Source organism: Pristis pectinata, chromosome 7 (genome assembly GCF_009764475.1).
Source record: "Pristis pectinata isolate sPriPec2 chromosome 7, sPriPec2.1.pri, whole genome shotgun sequence".
Lineage (NCBI taxonomy): Eukaryota > Metazoa > Chordata > Chondrichthyes > Rhinopristiformes > Pristidae > Pristis > Pristis pectinata.
Window position 1 is genome coordinate 20,105,999 of NC_067411.1, and position 22,844 is coordinate 20,128,842.

The following is a 22,844-nucleotide window of genomic DNA, read 5'->3' on the forward strand; positions in this document are numbered from 1 at the left end:
TTTTTTTCCTGTTGTTTTGTTGGATGGGCTTACTTTGCTCCACCCATATGTTGGCTGAACACGACAGTCAAACAACTTCAGGCAGCAAATCGACACAAGTGGATCCAGAAGAGGAAAGTCTTATGAGAGATAGTCAGAAAGGCTCTGTGAAGGGGAGGTCCCATCTCATAAATGTGATAGTTTTTTTGAAGAAGTGATGAAGGTTGATGAAAATAGAACAGTGGATGTTATCTACAGGACTTCAGTAAAACATTTGACAAGGTACCTCATGGCAGGCTGGTCCAGAGGATTAAGTCACATGGGATCCATGGTGAGGTGGTAAATTGGATCCAAAATGGGCTTGGTCATAGAAGACAGAGGGTAGTGGTGGAGGGGTGTTTTTCCAACTGGAGGGCTATGACCAGTGGTGTGTCCCACAAGGTTCATTGTTGGGACCTCTGTAATATATCTTTCTGATCTAGCCAAGTGTGAGGTGACACATTTGAACTGCCAAAATGCAAGAGAAAAGTAAGTGGCAGGACCTTTAGGAGCATTGATGTACGGAGGGATCTTGGGGTGCAAGTCCATAGCCACTTGAAAGTGGCAACACCAGTAGATAGGGTAAAGAAAGCATACAGCATGATATCCTTTATCAATCAGGGCATTGGTTGGAAAGTCATGTTGCAGCTGTATTAAACTTTGGTTAGGCCAAATTTGTTGTATGCTGTTCTGGTTGCCACGCTATAGGAAGGATGTGGAGGCTCTGGAGAGGGTGCAAAAGAGTTTCACCAGGATGTTGCCTGAATTGGAGAGTATCTGCTATGAGCAGTGGTTGGACAAACTTGCATTGTTTTCTCTAGAGTGTCAGAGGTGGCCTGATAGAAGTATATAAAATTATGAGAGTCTGAATAGAGTAGATCATCCGAGTCTTTTTTTTCCCCCAAGGTGGAAATGTCAAATACTAGAGTAAAAAGGTTAAAGTGAGGGGTAGGTTTATAGGAGATTTGTGAGACAGGATTTTTTTTATACAGAAAGTTGTAGGTGCCCTGGAACACTGCTGGGGGAGATAGTGAGAGCAGATGCAATAGCAGTGTTTAAGAGGCTGTTTGGCAGACTCCTGAACAGGCAGGACATAGAGGGATATGGACCATGTGCAGGCAAAGGGGATTAGTTAGATTGGCATCATGGTTAGTGCAGACATAGTGAGCTTAAGGGCCTGTTCCTGGGCTGTGCTGCTCTGTGTTCTGAGACCACATAGCTCACTGGCCAGTGTGGGATGTTCATCACAGCCAGCAGGTTCAGGCTCAATGTATTGGCATGGATTGAGGATTGACTAAAGTACAGAAACCGAGTGGGAAGAAACTGGTCATTTTGGTCTGATGGGCTTCTGCTAGTGGAATGCCACAGAGAGAGTGCTGGGGTCTCAGCTGTTCCTAATTGATATTAGTGACGTGCATGAAGGGACTGATCATGATCTGTTCGTTTGCTGAAGATGCAATTTAGGTGGGGATGTGAGGAGGAATATAGAGGTTGAAGAAAGATATGGACTTGGAGTGAATGAGTGGGAAATAAACACAAAGTGCTGACTATTTTAACAAGAATTTTAATAACAATTTGGATGTTAAGAATTACCCTCAAAACTGAAAGAAGCTGGATAAATATTGTTACTTTATTCAAGGGGCATAAATTTATGAAATAGGAGGCGACGAGGGCTCATTGCTTCATAAAATTTGAGTTCACGGTGGCTCAGTACGAGAAGATATTGCGAGCACAGTGCGGTTCCCCAATTGGGTGCCATGTTTCCTGGATGATTCCACTGGCAGAAGAGGCAGATGTGGTCTTTTCCAGTCCTGAATGTTTTCTTTGATATTACTAGTCATGGAATTAACTTTGCATAAACAAACAGTTCTTTCACAGATTGAATTGCCAAGCCGTCAGGGAACATTATGTTAAATTGTAAGCAAAATTGGAGTGATTGCATAGTTTGGCCTATCATGTCTGTGCCAGTTTATTGCTCTTAAGGCTAATTTTGGAGACAGTCTTTTGCCAGATTTCTAATCATGTTTTCCATAAAAAGTCAATATTGTTTGGATGTTTAGAGGCAGTGTTAGTTTCTGATGTACCCAGGAGAACATTTCATGCAGTACTGTGTGCAGGACTGGGAAGGTCATTGTGTTGTAACTGTGATAATACATTCACACTACAGTTGTCTTTGTGGAACATAATTTAGTCATAATGCAGTCTGCATTCAGAGCCTGAGCTCAATCTGATAGCAGAATGTAGGTACACAAGACTTCTGGAGGAAGTAATACCACTCTGCCTTGCTTTGGTGCTCACATTGTCATTGGCTCAATTTACACTCCAAGTTGACCATTTACACTGTTGCTAGTACTTTAGTGTGAAGACAAAATAAATTACTAAACTGAATTTACTGTGTGCTCATCTGGAAAGTGAAATTATAGCTTTGATTATCAGCATTTAATTGCTGGATATTTTCATGACTATGAGAATTACACATCAATAAAGAAGTTAATTACTTTTAATTTGTATAATGGGAGATGAACTCCAGTGTCATTACATCAAGTGGCAGAAATACACCTGTTGTCAAAGATACAAATGGTATGTTGCAGCACATCTTAAAATACTTTGTACAAATCTGATGATTAAAGAGTGGTGAACCAATTATCATATCTTTTAATCATATTTTTTGTATTTTCTAGTCAAACAATTTGTTTTGCAGGGATCCTCTTCCTTCCAATTTATTATACTCTAGTCTCTGGGCCAAACTCCACGTGAGAGGTATTTTGAAGTGTTCAATCACCATAGTTTTCCTTCATTGGAGCAATGAGGCAGAAGTTTGCCATTAACTAAGTAACTTTGATGGTCTATCCTATCTCAACTAACTAAAGTGCAAATTAGCAAAGGAGTAAAAATATTTTTGAAGCTATTTCAGGAGAAAGAAAAGGATCTGCTTTATAAAACATTCTAACTGAAGTTTTTTTTATTTGTAATTTCCACGACCCCTTCCAAACACCATTGTGCTTTGGAATCTAATTTCCACAGTATCCCGGTAGCATTGATCCAGCAGCATATTGCCTTGTATTTTGCCACAAAGGGTATGTTTTCATTTTAGGAAGGAATTGAGAAAAATCTCAAAGAAATGTTTCGTTCTGTGTGCCAGTATTTTCTGTCCATTACCATTTGGCTCTGATGAAGGCTCTTGGCTTTCTAATGACATCTCAGAAACAACATGGACATGCAAGATGGTCGGTCATTCAGCCGTTCAGGGCTGCTTCACCATTCAGAATGATGATAGCTGACCATCCACTTCAGTACCCTGTCCTCTTCTCCCCATATCCCATCCTTTAGCATGAAGAATTATATTTACCTCCTTTTTCAATGCATTTAATAATTTGGCCTCCACTACCTTCTGTGGTACAGAACTCCACACGTTCACCATCTCCAAGTGAAGAAATTCCTCCTTTTAAGGCTGTGACCCCTCATTCTAGACTCTCCAGCCATTGGGAACATCCTCCCTGTATCTGGTCTCTTTAGCCCAGTTAGAATTTTATAGGGTTCAATGAGATGCCTTCTCATTCTTCCAAGCTCCAGTCAATATAGGCCTAACTGGCCCAAGCTAACTTTGTACATCAGTCTTTCCTGCCCAGGAATCAGTCTGGTAAGCCTTTGTTGCACTTCCTCCATGGCAAGAATATCTTTCATTGTGTAAGGAGGCCAAAACTGTGCACAAAACTCCACATGAGGTCTCATCAAGGCCTAGTACAGCTGTAGCTACACATCCTTGTTTCTCAACTCAAATTCTCTTGCAATGAAGGCTAACATACTATTTGCTGCCTTAACTGCTTCAGCCAAATCCTTGCTTTCAGCACCTCCTTTTGCCAGTCAATTACCATCTAGGTTATAATCTGTCTCCTTGCTTCTACAACTGAAGGGTAATATGGCATCTGCATTTTCCCACTCACCCAACTTATCCGAGTCACATTGGAGCCTTGCTGCATCTTCCTCACCACTCACTTTACAACCTCCTTCCCTTAAGCTTTGTCTCATCTGCAAACTTAGAGATGTTACATTTAGTTCCCTCATCCAAATCATCGATATATGCTGATCCTTGCAGCACCCTGCTAGTCACTGCCTGCCACCTAGAAGAAAGGTCCATTTATTCCTATTCTGTCTCCTGTTTGTCAGCCAATTCTCAATTCGTGCCACTGTATGACCCAAAAGCCCCTGTGCTTCAATTTTGAGCACTAACCTCTTATGTGGGACCTTGTCAAAAGGGCTTCTGAAAGTTCAAATGCACCACCTCTGCAGGTTTCCCCTTTATTTCTGTGCTTGCATCCTCAAACAAAAAACATTTGTTAAGCAGGATTTCCCTTTCATAAACCCAGGCTGAATTTGTCCAGTCCTGTTCATGCTTTCCAAGTCTTCTGCTATTGCGTATTTTATATTAGATTTCAACATTTTTTCCACTACTGCCATTAGGCATACTGGTTTGTAATTCCCTGTGGTTTTTTTTTGGCTTTTTATTTGAAATAGAGGGTTTGCTTTGGCTTTCTATTTGAAATAGAAGGTTTACTTCTGCCACCCTCCAATCTGTAGGAACAGCTCAAAGTCAAAGGAATTTTGGAAGATGACCACCAATGCATCTGCTGTTTCCAGGACCATTTCCTTTCATACTCTGGCATGTAGATTATCAGGTCCTGAGGATTTGTCAGCCTTTAGCCCCAATAATTTACATCACACAAGTTTTTCTTGCTCGCTCACACTCTCTCGCTCTCTCTGTGTAACTTTGGTTCCCTAACATTTCTGGAAGATTATTTGTATCTTCCCATGAGAAGACAGAACCAAAGTATATGTTTAATGTTCTGCTATTTCTTAGCCCCATTTATAAATTTCCTTGATGCCAGCTGTAGGCGATCCACATTTGTTTTCACTAACTTTTATAGAAGCTCTTATCATTTTTTGTCTTCTCTGCAAGCTTACTCTCGTACTGCATCTTCTCCCACTTAAGCAGTCTTTATCCTCCTTTGCTGAATTCTAATGTGCTCCTAATTCTCGGGCCTGGTGCTCTTATATGCTCCTCTTAGGATCTAATGCCATCCCTAACTTCCTTCGTTAGCCAAGGTTAAGCTTTCTTTCTTATTATTGCGCCAGACAGGTTTGGATAATTGTTGCTATTCATTTATATATTCTTTAAGTATTATCTATTGCCTTTCTCCCATCAACTCAATAAAATTCTCCAATTTGTCATGGATAGTTTGGGCCTCATACTTTTGTAGCTTATTTTGTACAGATTCAGGACCCTAGTTTCTGATACTATTACTTCCCTCTCCAACTTAATGAAGAACTCTGTCATGTTTGGGTTGCTCTTCCCCAAGGGACCACTCACAAGATTGTTAATTATTCCTTTATCATTGCCCAGTTCCAGATAGACTGTTCTTGAATCACTTCCTCGAGGTATTAGTCTAAAAAACTATTACATTCACACTCCAAGAATACATCCTCCATAGTATTATTGCTAATTTGGTTTGACCAATCTGTGTGTAGATTAAAGTTGCCCGTGATTACAGTTGTAGCTTTCTTGCTTGCATCTCTAATTCCCTGTTAAATTCCATCCCCTACATCACTATTACTGTCTGGGAACCTATTAACAACCCCCATCAATGTTTTCTGCCACTTGTTCAACAACACCGTTAAAAAGAGTCATCTGGCCATTCATCTCATTGCTGCTTGTGGGGCCTTGATGCTTGTTTATCTGCCACTTGTCCCTTTATTCCCAAAGTGACTACCCTTCAGAAAAGTTTTGGTGTGGGATAAGGCTCTGAAACATGCAATATAAATGCAGAGCCAGTGAAAATGAAGATGCTGGAATCTAGGGGAGAAAAAAATGGAAATGCTGGAATAACTCTGCCTGTCAAGCAGCATCTGTGGAGAGGGAAACCAGTTTAATGTTTCAGATCAAAGATCCTTCATCAGAACTGAACAAGAGAGAAAGCAAGTTAGTCGAAGAAACAGTGGAAGTGAGGGAGGGCAAAGGGTGGAACAAAGGAAATGTATTTGTTCTTTGTTTTGCCATGTTTAGTACAGAAGTGAGGTGAGCTGGCTGGAACCCAGTGTCAATTTTGCAATTTCTCCTGTGCACAATAAATTTTCTTGAATATCTGATTTTCTTAGGTTTACTGATTCTTTTGTAAAGCTAACAGGTCATGAGAGGAATTGGTACTTTCTCTCAGTAATATCTGAGCAAGCCAGCTGAAGAGTTGACAAGTTGTTGACAGATTAACAACTCATTTCTTGTTGTAGAATCTGTCCCCTTTGACTTTGAAAGTACAGGATTTAATTAAATTCCAACTAAATTGCCTCATTCTAGGGAAAATCATTTCTCACTTTGTTCAAGTTCATTTGTGGAACCTGACATTTTCTTTGGCTTCTTGTCTCTTCATATAAAACAAAACATTAAAATAAAGAACAAAGCAGTGCATCTGCAGAGCAGGCTTGCACAGGGAATCATTTTGTAGGCCTAGCCTGTGCCCAGAGTTGCTGCCTGCAATCCCTCCCAATTTGTAGTAACCTAATGAGGAGGGCCAGTCTCACTGGCCATTGTCAGGTGGCAAGTTCTTATCAGTAACTGGGAACTAAGTAGTAAAGTGCAAAGGCCTCGTTCCTCAAATGACCTTGACGGGCTTTGACAGAAGACAAAGCTGGGAATACAGTTTTGCCTTTTGTCAAAGTGTCAATAAATTTTAAAAAAATTTAATGTTTCTGACACTCAGTTGGATGTCATTAAAATAGAAATTATTTAACAAGCAAAAAAAAATTCCTTCAAATCTGGCCACTGTTTGTAAGGAGTTTGTACATTCTCCCCGTGTCTGCGTGGGTTTCCTCCGGGTGCTCCGGTTTCCTCCCACATTCCAAAGGCGTACGGGTTAGGAAGTTGTGGGCATGCTATGTTGGCGCCGGAAGCGTGGCGACACTTGCGGGCTGCCCCCAGAACACTACGCAAAAAGATGTATTTCACTGTGTGTTTCAATGTACATGGGACTAATAAAGACATCTTATCCTAAAAATGCTCAAACAATTAAAAGCATTAACCTACAGTCATTTTTATACAAAATAACTTGACTTCCATTCTTCCTTCCATTGTGCAGATGTAGAATCCTTACAGAAGTCAGTCAGGTCTCCAATTCCACAGCAGATTGGATCGCAAAATTATTTTCCCAACAGAATGCAGATGAATCCCAGCAGGACTGGGCCCTACTGTTGGACTTCATGGAACCCACATGTGCAGTACAGTAAATGAAAATAAAAAAAGTGGAGATACTGGAAATCTGAAATGAAAGCAGAAAATACTGGGAACACTCAGCAAGTTGGGCAGTATCTGTGGAAGGTGGAGCAACAAGCAATCTGCTGGGGGAGCTCAGCGGGTCAAGCTAAGTTCCTCCAGCAGATTGTTGCTCCAGATTCCAGCATCTGCATTCTCTTGTATCAGCATCTGTGGAAGAGTTTTGGACTTGAAACATTGGCTCTGTTTCTCTTTCCACAGCTGCAGCCTGACCTGCTGAGTGTTTCCAGCATTTTCTTTTTTTTAATAGCCAGGAGCAGCACAATCTATCACTCAGCAAGTTTCAGCCACCTGTGTTTGGAAGCACATATGTGGAAGCCACACAAGTTTTAATGGTTGAAGACAATGGGCCTAATTGGAAGTGATGATACCAGCCCATCGAGATTCATCTATTTATTTTGCACAGACTAATTCAAGTTACCTGTTATAAATCTTCTGGCTTTGTATTGAGTTAGCTTCTTTTTTTTTTCAATATATTCCAATCTTTTTGGGGGCAGATCGTGGAAGAGAATGGTGAACAAATGTCCTGCTATTCAATCATGGTGCAGCTGAATCCACCTGATCCTGAAAATAACGGCTGGATGGTTGTTAGAAAGCTCAGCGAGTTCCATGCACTACATAGGAAACTCTGCGAGGTACCTATATCTGACTTTTTTTGTTAGCATTGATGTGTTCTTATCTCGGGTCGGTGCAGTTCAGAGCTTTGCTACCATGCATGCCATGTGACCAGGTTAGAAGCAACATTCCTGTACCTTTTCATTCCCAGTGCCTGAGGAATTGTTACTGCTTGTTTTGGTGCTATGGAGTTCTCAAATCTCACGTCTGGAGCCCTAAATGTAATAGATTATTTTTGAAACTAGAAAGGGTAGATGCTTCTAAAATGATATTGTCCTTATTTCTAACATGCATATTTCATTGACAGGGTTAATGATTGTGAGTCCATCCACATTTTGAAGAAGTTCTTTTTGCCTGTGCGCTATTGACTTTGATATCCTTTATCATGAATTTCTACTTGTTAAAATGCAAAGCATTTATTTCAAATGGATTATTTTGCTCCAATGAGGTACAATCAGCTCCTTCAGTCAAAGTGGGTACAACTTATTTTCATTTATAATGGCCCCAATCAACCTCTTTAGAGAAGAGAGTTATAAATGCAGCTACATTTTGCATCTAAGGTAAGTTGGAGTGGTTCTGAAGCCTTATACAAAGTCATGAGTGACTCCCTTTGTAAGTGCTTCATTATTCCTCAGTCTTCCAGTGGAATATGATACAGTTGACTATGCAATCGTCCTGTAAACTCCTCCCACTTATTCCAACAATGTGGGATTGACATTGGACTGTTATATTCTTACCTTGCCAGATATAGCCAGTATATTAGAAACATTGATTTCTCCAGTGTCCTGTAATAATCCATCCTCGAGCTTCATCTTCCTCACTTACCTCCAGTGATACAATATCTGGGTTTGGGATGGGCTGTGACACATATGCTAATCCTCTAGTTCTCTCGAAACCCTCAACTGTCCATGCATTTGCCTACTGGATTTATGGGTAGTAGCTGTTGTACGTTGTTTTAACTTTTCACTTTTTGAGTGGCTGGAATTATTTTTTTAAACTCAAACTCAGCTGACCCTATGCTCTCTCAAACCACAATTTTCTCTGAGCTGGATGAATCACACGTTTCCCTTTTTGTTGAACCCTGAGCTGATCTTTATAGACCATTGCTTATCCCACCTCCTTTACCACTGAAGTCCTTATAACAGCCCTCGTCACCCCCAATACTAATTCTGGCTTTCTGTTCTTCAGTTGTCCAAAGCTCTACATGTTCCTGTCAAATATGGCCTTGATTGGCCGTCAGCCTTGCACTGCACGGAGAGGGAAGAAAGTATGAGGAAGGCATCTTGAGAGAGTTCAGAAAAGATGCACATCGTCTATCACCCACCAACTAACAACCTGAACTGTGATACAATAGAAAGATAATTGGAAAGATCGACATGAATATTGGTCATTTTGTTGTGTAATATGAGATGGGAGCAGGAGTGCTGTGGGAAGTGCTATAGTGTGCTGCAACTGTAAGGCTATCCACACCAGTCAGCTCCTAAGATGGAGAGCTGCTCAGTGATAGGATGCATGGTTCTTAGAGCTGGATGCTGTGGATGAGGAGAGGGGGAAAAGAGAAGGCACTGAGGGCAAAGAGTGGACAGACAGAGGAAAGGGTGGGGGAAGGTCTCCAGTGCAGGGGGATAAGAGGGAGGCTGTGGTGTAGTGTACCAATGAGAAAGTGGCTGATGCAATCAGTACAAATGAGTTAGATAAGAAATTGAAGTTATTTTCATCCTTGGGTGTGGGGGAAACTGAATGAAAACAAAATTTTGGAACAGTTAGGATTGAGGGTGAGAGGGGTCAAAGGAGGTGGGTTGGGGAGCATTGAGGAATTGAAGCAAGGACATGTGTCTGAGTCCTCATGAGTTGTGTGGGTGGGTGTGCACATATGCTGTTGAGCCTGGTCTTCAGTCACCTGGCATCCCCTTGCTCTGTCAAGTCCTTATGGTAGCCAATGTAGGTAGTCCATGTCTCAGAGGTGTACAGGGATCACTGCTACTCAGTTGACCATGAGCTTTGTGCCAGGTTTGAGGTTTAGATCTTCAAATGCTCTTTTTCTTCATCTGTGATGCCTGTCTTCATTGAGAGGTGGTTCCTAAAATATGGGAAAGCTCCTATTGGAGAGTGAGGTTGTACAGCATGGGCAGATTGGTAGATGACCTTTGTGTTGTAAATGTTGTGCAAGGCCTATTCTCTAAGAATCGACAATGATTTAGAGCTTGGAGCTCCAAAAATGTGCTAACATGAGTGTTGTCTGCATACTGCTATTTGGTGATTGAAGTTGGACTTATCTTGGTTCTGGAGTGGAGGTAACATAGGGCTGTGCTGTAGATTAGTTTCACTCCAGCGAGAAGTTTGTTGTAGGTGAGGTGCAGCACTGCAGTGAGAAAGATTGAGAAAAGTGTTGGGGTGAAGCTGCAACCATGAGCACAAAAGCCTTCCTGTCTGCCGTATTAAGCATCTCCTGCCCCACCTATGGCAGAGTCTGTTGTCCCCTCATCAACCACCTCAGAGCTCATTGAACTGGAGTGTAAGCAAGTCACAGTTGATCCTAAGTAACTGCTGGAGAAGATGACAATGACCTATTCTCTTTCCTGATCTCCAATCGGGCCCTGCTATACAACCCCACTCTCCATTATCTCAGGAGCTTTCCCATATTTCAGGAAACCACTTCTTAATGAAGACAGACATCAAAGGTGAAGAAAAAGAGCATTTGAAGATCTAAATCTCAAACCTGGCACAAAGTTCATGGTCAGCTGAGTAGCAGTGATCTCTGTACACCTCTGAGACATGAACTATCTACACCAGCTACCATAAGGACCTGATGGAGCAAGGAGATCCAAGATGAATGGAGACTGTTACTTTTAAAATTGCTGTTCCCAGATATTAAATAGCCTTGGAGACATGAAAGACTGCAGATGCTGGAAATCTGGAGCATCACACAAAATGTTGGAGGAGCTCAGTGTGTCAGGCAGCGTCTATGGAGGGAGATGGGCAGTCAATGTTTCTTCAGGACCTGAAGAAGGGTCTCAACCGAAACGTCAACTGTCCATTTCCTTCTGTAGATGGAGCCTGACCCACTGAGTTCCTCCAGTATTTTATGTGTTGCTATTAAATAGGCTTATTTCTATTATCATGACAATACTCTCCAACCCTATATAATCCTGGCAAAATGTTACCTTCCTCTGATGTCAGCATGCTGAGCATCTACTCCACCTTTGTTGGTAAATCTTTTTCATGTTGCTAGAATTCTCTAGAACTTCTTTCCTAAGCTACTTCTCCGTCTTCCTAGCATTGTTTCATAATAAGGGAAACTTCTTCAAAAACCATGTCTTCAAAGAAGATTTTAATAAGCCCATCCAACCTGTCACTTTGTTTCAATGTCTACTTTCCTTCTACTTATTTCTGAAGTGCCTCAAGGTATTTCTGTATATTCAGAGTACAGTTCTTCCTGCTTGATAATTGTAATGTTCTGGGCTAATTTAAATTGTTATTTTCCTAATATTGTAAATGCTTGCCCTACTTACTACTAGGTTTACATTGAGCTGTGTAATTTTCAGACAAAAGTCTATATTTGCATGCAGGCAAAATGCAACCTGCTGGATCTTTCTTTTACTGTGAATTGCAGTGACCGGTAATTCCAACCAGGCAGAGAATTGTACAACATTATGGAACAGAAGGAGGCCATTCATCCCATCATATCCATGCCAAGCAAAATTCCAATTTAGGGTAATCCTGCTTTGTGGCACTTGTTCTGTAACTAGCTAAATTATAGAACTTTAAAGTGCTCATCCAGGTACTTTCGTATTGTGACAGAAGTTTCTGCTTCCAACAGCCTTTCAGGCAATGAATTCCAGACCTCCAATCCTGAATCAAAAGAATATTTCCCCAAATTTCCTTTAATGTGTCCACCTTAAATCTATGTTCCCATTGCCAAAGGGAACAGTTCCACCTGCTTCACCATTTAGGCCTGTCAGTTTTATGCATCTCAATTAAGCCTTCCCTCAGCTGTCTTTGTTCCAAAGATACATCTTCAACCTTGCCATTCTCTCCTCATAATTAAAATCCAATAGCCTTAGCAACATCCTTGTAAATCTCTTGTTCAGTCTCCTGTTATCACATCCTTCCCGTAATATGACTGTTACTATACACAGTACTCCAGCTGTGGCATAGTTAGTGTTCTGTACCTGCTTGTGGCCTAAGCTGTATTCTCCAGATGATGCTGTATAGCACTGTATGTTGTGTTTCAATTCACAAGGTGGCTAAGGAAATAGTGCAGGAGGGAGGGCTTCATGTTTCTAGACAATTGGACTTTGTTCCAGGGAAGGTGGAACCTGTTCTGACAGGACGGTTTGCACCTGAACTGGAGGGGGCTAACATTCTTGTGGGTAGGTTTGCTAGTGCTGTTCTGGAGGGTTTAAACTAGATTTGCAGGGGGAGGGGAACCAGAGTGTTAGAGCAGATAGTGAGGTGGAGGAGGAAAAAGGTCATGCGAGGACTGCAGGTATCGATAGAAATCAAAGGCTTGTACGTATCAGACCACCCAATAGTCAGAGAGAATTGGAGGAACAAATCTGTAGTGAGATAGCAGACTGATGTAAGAAACAGAATGTTGTAATAGGGGATTTTAACTTTCCACATATTGACTGGGACTCCCACACTGTGAAAGGGCTGGATATCTTGGAATTTGTCAAATGTGTTCAGGAAAGTTTTCTAAGTCAATATATAGAGGTACCAACGAGAGAGAATGCAATACTTGATCTCCTATTAGGGAACCAGACAGGTAAGGTGACAGAAGTATGTGTAGGTGAGCATCTTTGGTCCAGTGACCATAATATCATTAGTTTCAAGTTAATTATGGATAAGGACAGGTCTGGTCCTCGAGTTGAGGTTCTAAATTGGAGAAAGGCCAATTTTGTGGAAATGAGAAAGGATCTAGGAAGAGTGGATTGGGATAAGTTGTTTTCTGGCAAGGACGTGCTCAGTAAGTGGAAGGCCTTCAAAGGCGAAATTTTGAGAGTGCAGAGTTTGCATGTTCCTGCCGGGATTAAAGGCAAAGTTAACAAGCATAGGGAACCTTGGTTTTCAAGGGATATTGGCGATCTGGTTAAGAAAGAGAGAGGTGTATAGCAGGTATAGGCAACTAGGAACAAATGAGGTACTTGAAGAATATAGAAAAAGTAAGAAAATACTAAAAAAGGAAATCAGGAAGGCAAAAAGACGACATGAGGTTGCTTTGGCAGATAATGTGAAGGTAAACCCGAAGGGGTTCTACAAGTATATTAAGAGTAAAAGGATAGTAAGGGACAAAATTGGTCCCCCAGAAGATCAGAGTGATCGTCTATGTGTGGAGCCTCAGGAGATGGGGGAGATGTTAAAGTTTTTTTGCATCAGTATTTAGTCAGGAAACTGGCATAGTGGATGTGGGAGGAAGGGAAACAGGCAATAGTGTCGTGGAGCATATAGAGATTAAAGAGGAGGAGGTGCTTGCTGCTTTACAGCAAATTAAGGTAGATAAATCCCCTGGGCCTGATGAGATATTTCCTTGGACAATGAGAGAGACTAGTGTAGAAATTGCAGGGCCCCTGGCAGATACTTCCTTTTTCTCTTCCCACTCCATACAAATGTTCATACCCCAGCTCTTTATCTCCATTCTTTACTGGTCCATTCTTTATTGGCACATGATCAGCTGCATGATCAGTTCTTTACTGGCTTCCTAAGCTGTGGTCTCTTTGCCAACTGACCATCAGCACTCTTCCTTCATTGTAATCCTGTCGTAGAGGCCTAAGCTGCCAGGCTCTGATATGAATCATTTGCCTTTGGATAAGTCAGCCTTGGCAAGGTTTATCAACCTACATCTCCCCTTGTGAATTGTAAACTGGACTTCAACTCTCATAGATTTCTGCTTCAACAGATCCTTGATATAATGCAAGTTCCTTTTTTACCTTAAGCCATATGAAGACTGGGAGGATAATTCCACTGTGCTATGAATTTTTCCTGTTCCCCATCCAGAATGGGGCTTCGTGATGCTTGCTCTTTATGTGAAGGGCTCAGTTAGTGCTGTTCCTTATTGGTTTACTTCCCTTTCTTTTAATCACCTAAAGTAGTTAAAGTAATTGATTGATGGAGCTGACCATGCCGAGAGTCTGTCTCTCCCGATCGTGTTATTTGCCGTGGTGCTAAAGTCTGGCATCTTCACCCATGCTAAGCAGCCTTATAAATGATATCCAGTAAGTAGGAATCAATTGATAAATACTTTTTGTCATCATAAAAGCAAACATAAAGAGATTAAAGAACACAGGCAGATGTGGTTCAAAAATAGGTATTGAGGTCACGTGCTTAACTGGCACAATTTCATATTTTATAATCAAAAATGCAGTTAGCCAAGCCTTAGATATTTGACTAGACTACCCACAGAAAAATTTTCTGAGTGCAGGGTTTTCAATTCTGTCACTCTACTTAGACTCTCTCCCATGTCTTAATCACCTTGTCTGTGGATAACTTTCTGAAATTCATCCAGAATGAGCCATTTAGTTAATTTGTTCCACTGCTGTGATTTTGTTTGGACCATTGTGTTGGATTTACCATTTTGAGTTCTGTTTACTGCTTTACACACTTCAATATGTTTGCCTCCTTTTAGGATTTTTTTCTAAGTATTCTTAAGGATCCTTTGTTTTAGGTATCAGTCCTGTAACTTTTCTCTGAACCAACGAGGCTGAATGACTTCCAAATGTATGTGACCAAAAGAGAGAGGGTGCTTAAGATAGGAACTAAAAAGGAGGAACTTTGTTTTCTCTGAATGTTGTGGTCATTACTTCCATATGTACAGTGATAACATTGAAAAGTCTATTTACTATTGCTGTGTGGGCTCCAGTTCTCTGTGAGCATTAATCAAGATAAAAACCATTAATGTGATCTGAAAAACAAATTGATTGATGCAGTTCCAAAGGCATCAGCCCAGTAATAACAGAGCATTGTTAATGCAGAGAACATTTGATTTTATATTTTACAGTGTTTTCCAATGTTAAAAAAGGCACAGCTACCATCAATCAGTAAATTGCCTTTTAAATCCATTGATCAGAAGTTCCTAGACAAGTCCAAAAATCAGCTGAATAATTTTTTACAGGTAAGAAAATCCAAAAAATTATAGCTCCAGTCATAATGTTAATTTGACAGCTGATGGTAAATCAAAACTGGGCGATCCATGTTTTATGAAATGATGTATGATTTCCACCTCCAGTGTAACAATAATTTTTGTTATATAGAAACTGAAAGGTGCATATTATAGAAATATGAAACAAAAATAGAATAAGCTGGAAATAACAAGCCAGCCAGCATCGGTGGAGAGAGAGAAATAGTTTCAGGTGTATAACGTTTCACAGCAAGGATTCAAAAGAGAGTGGAATAGGTCAATAGTCAGAATGTGCATTTGCTTATTCCTCAAGCAGTGGAAAAAGGGTCTCTGATCAATCACCTACCCTGCCAATGATGCTCTTCTCCTGGCTTGGTATTAATTGCATAGGTACCTTTGTTGGCATTTTTTGTCACAGATGTGCTTTCTAGTTGTATCCTTCCAATGAAAGAGAATCCTAAGATTATAACCTGGATTTTTGCAGTCTTGTTAAAACAATTTGCATTAATGAAACAACATCGTAATTTAAAGTTTTACTGTTGCTACTGCAACTGTCCCTTTTTTTTAAAAGAAGTTAACCAGGTGCATATTTTCATTTGTAAAGCCTTTGCGGTATTTCTTGCCTATCTTTTGTAGCAATAGATATTGTTTGGGTAATTGACTTGGTAGGTCACTTTATGTATTATTTCCCTTTTTAAGGTTCATATGTCACCCAGATATGTGCAGCCATCTAAATTAGGATTACAGGTTATTTGAGATTTACCTATTCAGTTTTATTTTTAAATAATCCTTCCTCAAAAGTTATTCTAGGAAAGAGGTGCTAAAAGGGCCTCTAATGTGCTTACTAAACCTTTCTTTATATGGCACTTTCTCTAAAGGGAGAGTTCGGATAGGAAATTGACAGCCATTCAGATGTTCACCTTTGAATATTCTTGTCAGAGTTTGGCCACAGTATCTAATTTTGATGATTTAAATTTTGATTAGATTTAATAAGCTCATTTCATGACTTTCCTACCTTTCTGTCCCCTGCTTGGCCCAGATTAGATACTAACTGCAATGCGAGCTATTTGTTTTCAGAACCCTGGCAATATTACCCTGAATTTGTTCTCTGGATGTTCAGAAGAACATCCTGAAGATAGACTACCCCATGGATATTTTCCTCCCTCCTCCTCATGAAGGAACTGGCTTCTCTTTAATGCTGTCATATAGCAAGAATCACAGCTTGGGGGGATGCAAATCTGTACCTCATTGGTATATCACCATGATATTGTGCCTTCAAATCATGATTACTGAGATAATCTGAATATTACTGGGCAAGATGGACATTATAATCAGGTTATACATCAGAGGTAGGAAAAGTATCAGGATCAACAAAAAGTAAAAACTGATTTTTTTTTTGCTGTCCTTGCAGGCAACATTTTAATAAGATACCAGTTGCTATGGTAAAACCAGTCTTTAATCTCTCTCTCCTTTTAAAAGTCAGCTCAAAGCAGCAACATCAAAGAACTTTACGTAGCTGTTTGCTATCTGTGAAAGTGAGTCACTGTGGTTTAGAACATTCATGTTGATTATCTCTTCATGACTGGGGAAAGATTTTGATATCTGGATTCACAACTATTTTAAAATTCACCTGCCTCTGGAAGTTCAGTGGCTGATTCCCAGAGACAACTAACCAATTGCTGTTCTGACATTTTTGTTGATACAACCATATCACATGAACTTCCTTCTTACAGAAACTACTGACAGATGAGAAACTTTGCCAGAGTGAGGCACTTTATGGTTTTCTAAGCCCCTCCCCTGAATACCTGAAAGTTGTTGATGTGCAAGGGAAGAAGTCAACTTTCTCATTGTCTTCCTTTCTTGAGAGGCTTCCTGGAGATTTCTTCTCTCACCAAGAGGTAGATATCGATAAGGCTTTGCATAACACAGAATGAAACTACACTTTATAGCTTAATTTATTTAATTTCCTTTTAAAGAAATGGGCTTTGTAATCACTGCTTAAGCTTCATAATGGATAAAATTTATAATGTGTTCCCCTCCTGACCAAGTTAAAATATTAACTGATTTTGGTCCTATCTGTGAGCTCCCTATGTAGTCTGACCACCTTTGTTTCCACCACTACCCCCCCGCCCCCCCCCCCCCCCCCCCCCCCCCCCCAGACAGTCTCAAACCATAGTCCAATCTCACTGACCCCTTGCCAATTCACCCACACTAACCCCTCCCTTTTAACCCTGTACCTCACTGAGGCCCCTGCACTCTGTGGTTCTTCTGTCCCCCTACCTCCCACTTCCCCTTTTAAGGCTCTTTTTAAACCCAGCCCTGTTTGAACCATCGATCATCCCTCCCAATAGCTTTATGATCTTTTTCAATTACTTCTGTCTTAATGGGTGGATACTAACCATAAAGGCATTATATAAATACACATTATTGTATTTGTTGTACAGTAACTTGCTAAGGCTACTTTGACAGCACCTGGCAAAAGCACATCCTCAGTCTCTAGAAGAATGAGGGCGGCAGTGGCTGGAATCACCACTACCTGAAAGTTCTTCTTCGAGTCACACCAGCCTCATTTTCACTGAGTCCAAACCCTAGAACTCCCTACCTGATAGCTCTGTGTGAGCACCTTCCCTTAAAGGTCTGCTCACCACCACCTCAAAGGCATTTAAAGTCAGTTGGCCCACTGAATCTCTGCCAACCATCAATCACTCATTCTGGCCTTGCTAACCATACCCACGTACCAAATAACTGAATAAAATGTTCCTGGCATCTACGTTCCTTTGCTTTTAAATTTTCGCCAAATTGTTTATGGACATTAAATAATTTTCCTTTTAAAATCTCCCAGTGATGGAAGCCATGAGAAGTGCGCTTTGTAATTGTTGGTTAAGCTTTATAACCATTGATAAAATGTATTCTGAATCCTTTCATTGGCTGAGCTAGAATGCTAGCTGGTCTTGGTCCTCAGTATAAATTCCCTACACAATGTACCCACCTTTACTTTCCCTCCCCAAACCTTCAGTTCCTCGGGCTTTCTCCATGGCATCTCATCTCTGTAACCTCACACCTTCTACTTGCTGTTGTTTTTTCCCATTGCTGTACTCAGGAGGAGACCGAGGAGGACAGTGATCTGTCAGACTATGGAGATGAGGTTGACTGCAAAAGAGACTCTCTTGCTGAACCTTGTTTCATGCTCATTGGAGAAATCTTTGAGCTCAGGGGAAGTAAGTCAACTTTGTATGTTTTCTCCTTTTATGTCAGTGTTTGGAATGAAGTTTACAGAAATGCTAGAATTTGCTAGATAGTATTGGAATGAAAGAACCAGTTTTGGACTTAGCTTGGTGGTAGCACAGCATTCCCGCCTAAGTTTATAAACATGCAAATTCAGACTTTCTGCAAAGTACTCTGCTGTTGCTTCAGAACAGTGCCTAGAAACAATACTTTGCAGGGTTAGGAGAGAGAGAGAGGAGAAATGCAATGGACATAATATCAGTTTAAGTTAGTTAAAACATATCCAGCAAAAATGAGATGTATTTTCTTACAAATGTTCGTGTTTGCAAGTATAATACTACCAGCCATAATGGGACTTCCCAGCATATGGTGCTAAGAGCAGTTTCAGTTTTTTTTAATTTATCGGCTTTTTAAATACAGTAACACTTCTATGCTAACAAATTTTAATGATCAAATTGACTTTTAGAACTCTTTATAGTTCCATGAGTTTGCCAACTAAAAACTGAAATAATATTCCACCATTGAATTGATCATTTAAAAAAACAAAGCCGTCTAACAGCATAAATGTTATTTGATGATTTGAGGTAATTAGGAATGATGCAAACACAATATTGAATATTATTAGGTAATCGCATAGAGACGCTGGCAACGTTTCTATAGTGGAGTACCTTTGAGCTTTTTCATAGCTCATCAGACTGAAAAACTTGCAAAATTTTACCTCTTCAAAGAAAACAACAGACACCGTTTAAAAACAGGTCTCATTAGTAGACTAAAGCAAGCAGTTGCAGTTGAAGTGCAGTGGGAAGATTAAAGCTTAACCACATGTGAATGCATGTGGGCATGGATACATCCACACTCTGTATAAAGCTGAAGATTGTGGTTAAGACTGCAAAAAATGTTGCCTCACTTCCTGTGCAGGGATTATGTGTTCCTGTGACCTGTTCCAGTACCATCTGTTGCTAAATATGATGTTATTTTAGATTGTAAAATGGTCATAAAGATGTAAAGAGAATTTATCTTCCCACTCATTGAAGTGATTACGTTGGCACCCTTCCTCATCTACTCCACTCAAGTTTATGCTGACCATTTCCTTTTCTCCCCTCTTTCCTGCCTTCTACCTCCTTGCTCCAGTTGCACAGAGTTAATCACCACTGGCCCATTACACTGCAATTCTCAGTCTAACAGCTTCTTACCCACTGGCTGCAATGTGCCATCTACAAAATGAACAGCACTTGCCAAGACTACTGTTCCGGCGTCTTCCAAACCCACAGCCTGCACCATTGAGAGGGACGGGCATTAAGCATGTGGGAACAGCACTTAATTGTCCACCAAGTCGCACTCCATCCTGACTTGGAAATATATTTACTGTGCTTTCATCATCACTGAGTTTAAGTCCTGGAACTCCCTCCTCAACAGTACAATGGGAGAAACTTCACCAGAAGGACTGCAATAGTTAAATGCAGCTCATGGCTACCCTTTCCAAGGGCTTGCCCTACCACAGACGTCAACATCCTGTTTAAAAAATAATTAAAAACAAATAGTTATATCAGGTTTTTAATTCAAGATTGATTAAATTGATAATGAATATTTATAAACTTCATTAAAAATGTAGCAAGTTCACTAACATACATTTGCTGCCCTTAACCACTCTGGCATCAGCGAGGTTGGCTCTTGTCCTCTGAAATGGCAGACCAAGCCACTCAATTGTATCAAATCACTGTAAGATGGCTAATTGATAACAACAGAAGTGTCCGCCTAATTTATAAGCTCAAGCCAACGCTGAGGCAAGCATGACTATTTAGAATGCAGAGTCATTCTATTGCTCTACAGCACAGATACAGGCCCTTCGGCCCAATCAGTCCATGCCGACCACACTCACACAGCTGATCCTAATTCCCTGTGTTCGGCCCATATCCCTCTAAGCCCCACCCCTCCAAGTACCTATCCAAGTGCTTCTCAAATGATGCTATTTTACCTGCCTCAACCACTTCCTCTGCCAGCTCGTTCCATATACTCACCACCTTCTGCGTGGAAAAAGTCCCTTTTAAATCTTTCCCCTCTCATCCTAAACTTATGCCTCTAGTTTTTGATTCCCCTACCCTGGGGAAAAGGCTGTTACTATCCACCCTATCTACACCAAAATCTCATACTCAGTCACAGTTATGCCCTTCAGCCCATCGTGTCCATGCTGACCACCAAGTAGCTTATCTACATTAATCCCCTTTACCAGCACTTGGTCCATAGCCTCCTTTGCCTCGGCAATTTAAGTGTTTAGAACACATGGGATCCAGGATGAGCTGGCCAACTGGATACAAAATGGGCTAAGTGGAAGGAGTCGGAGGGTGGTATTGGAGGGCTGTTTTTTTCAGATTGGACATCTGTGACCACAAGAAATGGTGCTACAACCCCTGTTGTTTGTCATGTATATCAGTGATTTGGATGACAATGCAGGTGGCATGATTAGTAAGTTTGTGGATGACACCAAAATTAGTGTAGTAGACAGCAAAGAAGGTTGTCCAAGGTTACAACAGGATATTGATCAATTGGAAAGGTGGGCAAAGGAAAGACAGATGGAATTTAACTCAGACAAGTGCAAAGTGATGCATTTTGGGAAGTTAAGCAAGGTCCACACATGCACAGTGAATGACAGGGCTCTGAAGAGCATTGTGGAACAAAGAGATCTAGAGGTACAAGTACATGGTTCCCTGAAACTGGCAGCACAGGCAGACAAGGTGGTGAAGAAGGTTTATGGCATGCTTGCCTTCATCGGCCATGGCATTGAGTACAAGAGTTGGGACATCATGTTACAGCTGTACAAAATGTTGGTTAGAGCACACTTAGAGTACTGTGTGCAGTGCTTGTTGCCCTGCTATAGGAAGGATGTGATTAAGCTCTGACCTGGAACAAGGGCCAACCATACATGGATAGGAAAGGTTTAGAGGGATATGGGCCAAATACAGGCAAATGGAATCAGTGTGAATAGGCATCTTGGTCAGCATGGACACTGAGCCTTAGGGCCTGTGTCCATGCCGTATAACTCAATGACTCTATGAGTCTTGTCTAGATACTTCTTAAGTGTTATGAGAGTACCTGCCTTCACAACCCATTCAGGCAGATTCCAACCATCCTTTTCCTCAGATCCCCTCTAAACCTCTTACCCCCTGCTTATGACCTCTAGTTTTAGAGAGTTTGCCATGATCTTCCCTATCAAAATTCTGTATATTTCTATCAGATCACCACTCAGCCTCATCCAGTCTAAAGAAAAGGAATCCAGCCTTTTCAATTTTTCTTTTAAACATAAAAGCTCCATCCTAGGCAACATTCTAGTGAACATGCTCTGCACCCTCTCCAGTGTAATCACATCCTTCCAATAGTGTGGTGACTAGAACTGCACACAGTGCTCCAGCTGTGGCCTACCTAATGTTTTATAGATGTACAATATCCTCACTGCAATTATATTCTATGCCTGGCTTATGAAGGCAAATATCTTGTGTGCATTCTTCATCAGCTTATCTATCTTTGCTGCCACCTTCAGGGATCCTTAGACTTGTATATCAAGGTCCCTCTGTTCCTCAGTAGCCCCTAGGGCACTACCATTCATTGTACATATCTTGTCCTTCTAGTTCTCCCAAAGTGCATCACCTTGCACTTATCTTGATTAGATTTCATCTGCCATTGCTTTGCATATCTCACCAGCTGAGAGGTATCATCCTGTAGCCTATGACTATCCCCCTATCAATAACACCTCCAGTCTGCAAACATACCTCCTACATGCATGTGCTTATCATTAATGTACAAAACAAACAGTAAGGGTCACAGCATCAATCCCTGTGAAACAGCACTAGTCACAGGATTTCAATTACAAAAACAATCCTCCACCATCACCTCTGCCTCCTGTTACCAAGCCAGTTTTGGATCCAATTTGCCAACTTGCCCTGGATCCCTGGGGCTCTAACCATTTGGATTAATGTCCCATATGGGTTCTTGTCAAAGGCCTTACTGAAATCCATGTGCCATCATCAATACATTTTGTCACCTCTTTGTAAAATTCAATCAAATTGGTCAGAAATAATCTCCCCCTAACAAATCCACACTGACTATCTTTGAATAAATCCAGCCCTTCCAAGTGTAGTTTAGTTTTGTGCCTCAGAATTTTTTCCAGTAAATTCCCGACCTCTCTCTTTACCTGGCTTATCCCTACTGTCTGTCTTCAGTAAAGGCACATCATTTGCCATCCTTCTGTCATCTGGCACTTTGTCTGTGGCCACCAAGGATTTAAGATTCTCTGCCAGGGCCCCAGCAATCTCCTCCTTTGCCTCGCATAGCAGCCTGGGATACATCTCATCAGGCACTGGGTATTTATCCACCCTTGCGCATGGTAGAACATCTAATATCCCTGTCTATTTAATAGGTGAGAGGGGAAATATTTAATAGGAACTTGAGGGACAACTTTTTTACACAAAGTGTAGTATCTATGTGGAATGAGCTGCCAGAGGAAGTGGTTGAGGCAGGTACAATAACAACTCTTTAAAGGACAGTTGGACAGGG

General features: G+C 41.0%; 1 protein-coding gene across 3 annotated transcripts in view; it reads left to right on the forward strand.

The window, feature by feature from the left end:
* snx25 (sorting nexin 25) overlaps positions 1-22,844 on the forward strand; it is a 208,500-nt gene that overhangs the window by 164,112 nt on the left and 21,544 nt on the right. For all 3 annotated transcript variants that reach the window (XM_052020395.1, XM_052020394.1, XM_052020393.1), the window contains 4 exons: positions 7,837-7,974; positions 14,952-15,065; positions 16,805-16,969; positions 18,172-18,289. In XM_052020395.1, the coding sequence (XP_051876355.1) occupies positions 7,837-7,974; positions 14,952-15,065; positions 16,805-16,969; positions 18,172-18,289 (535 nt within the window). The remainder of the gene's footprint in view (positions 1-7,836; positions 7,975-14,951; positions 15,066-16,804; positions 16,970-18,171; positions 18,290-22,844) is intronic.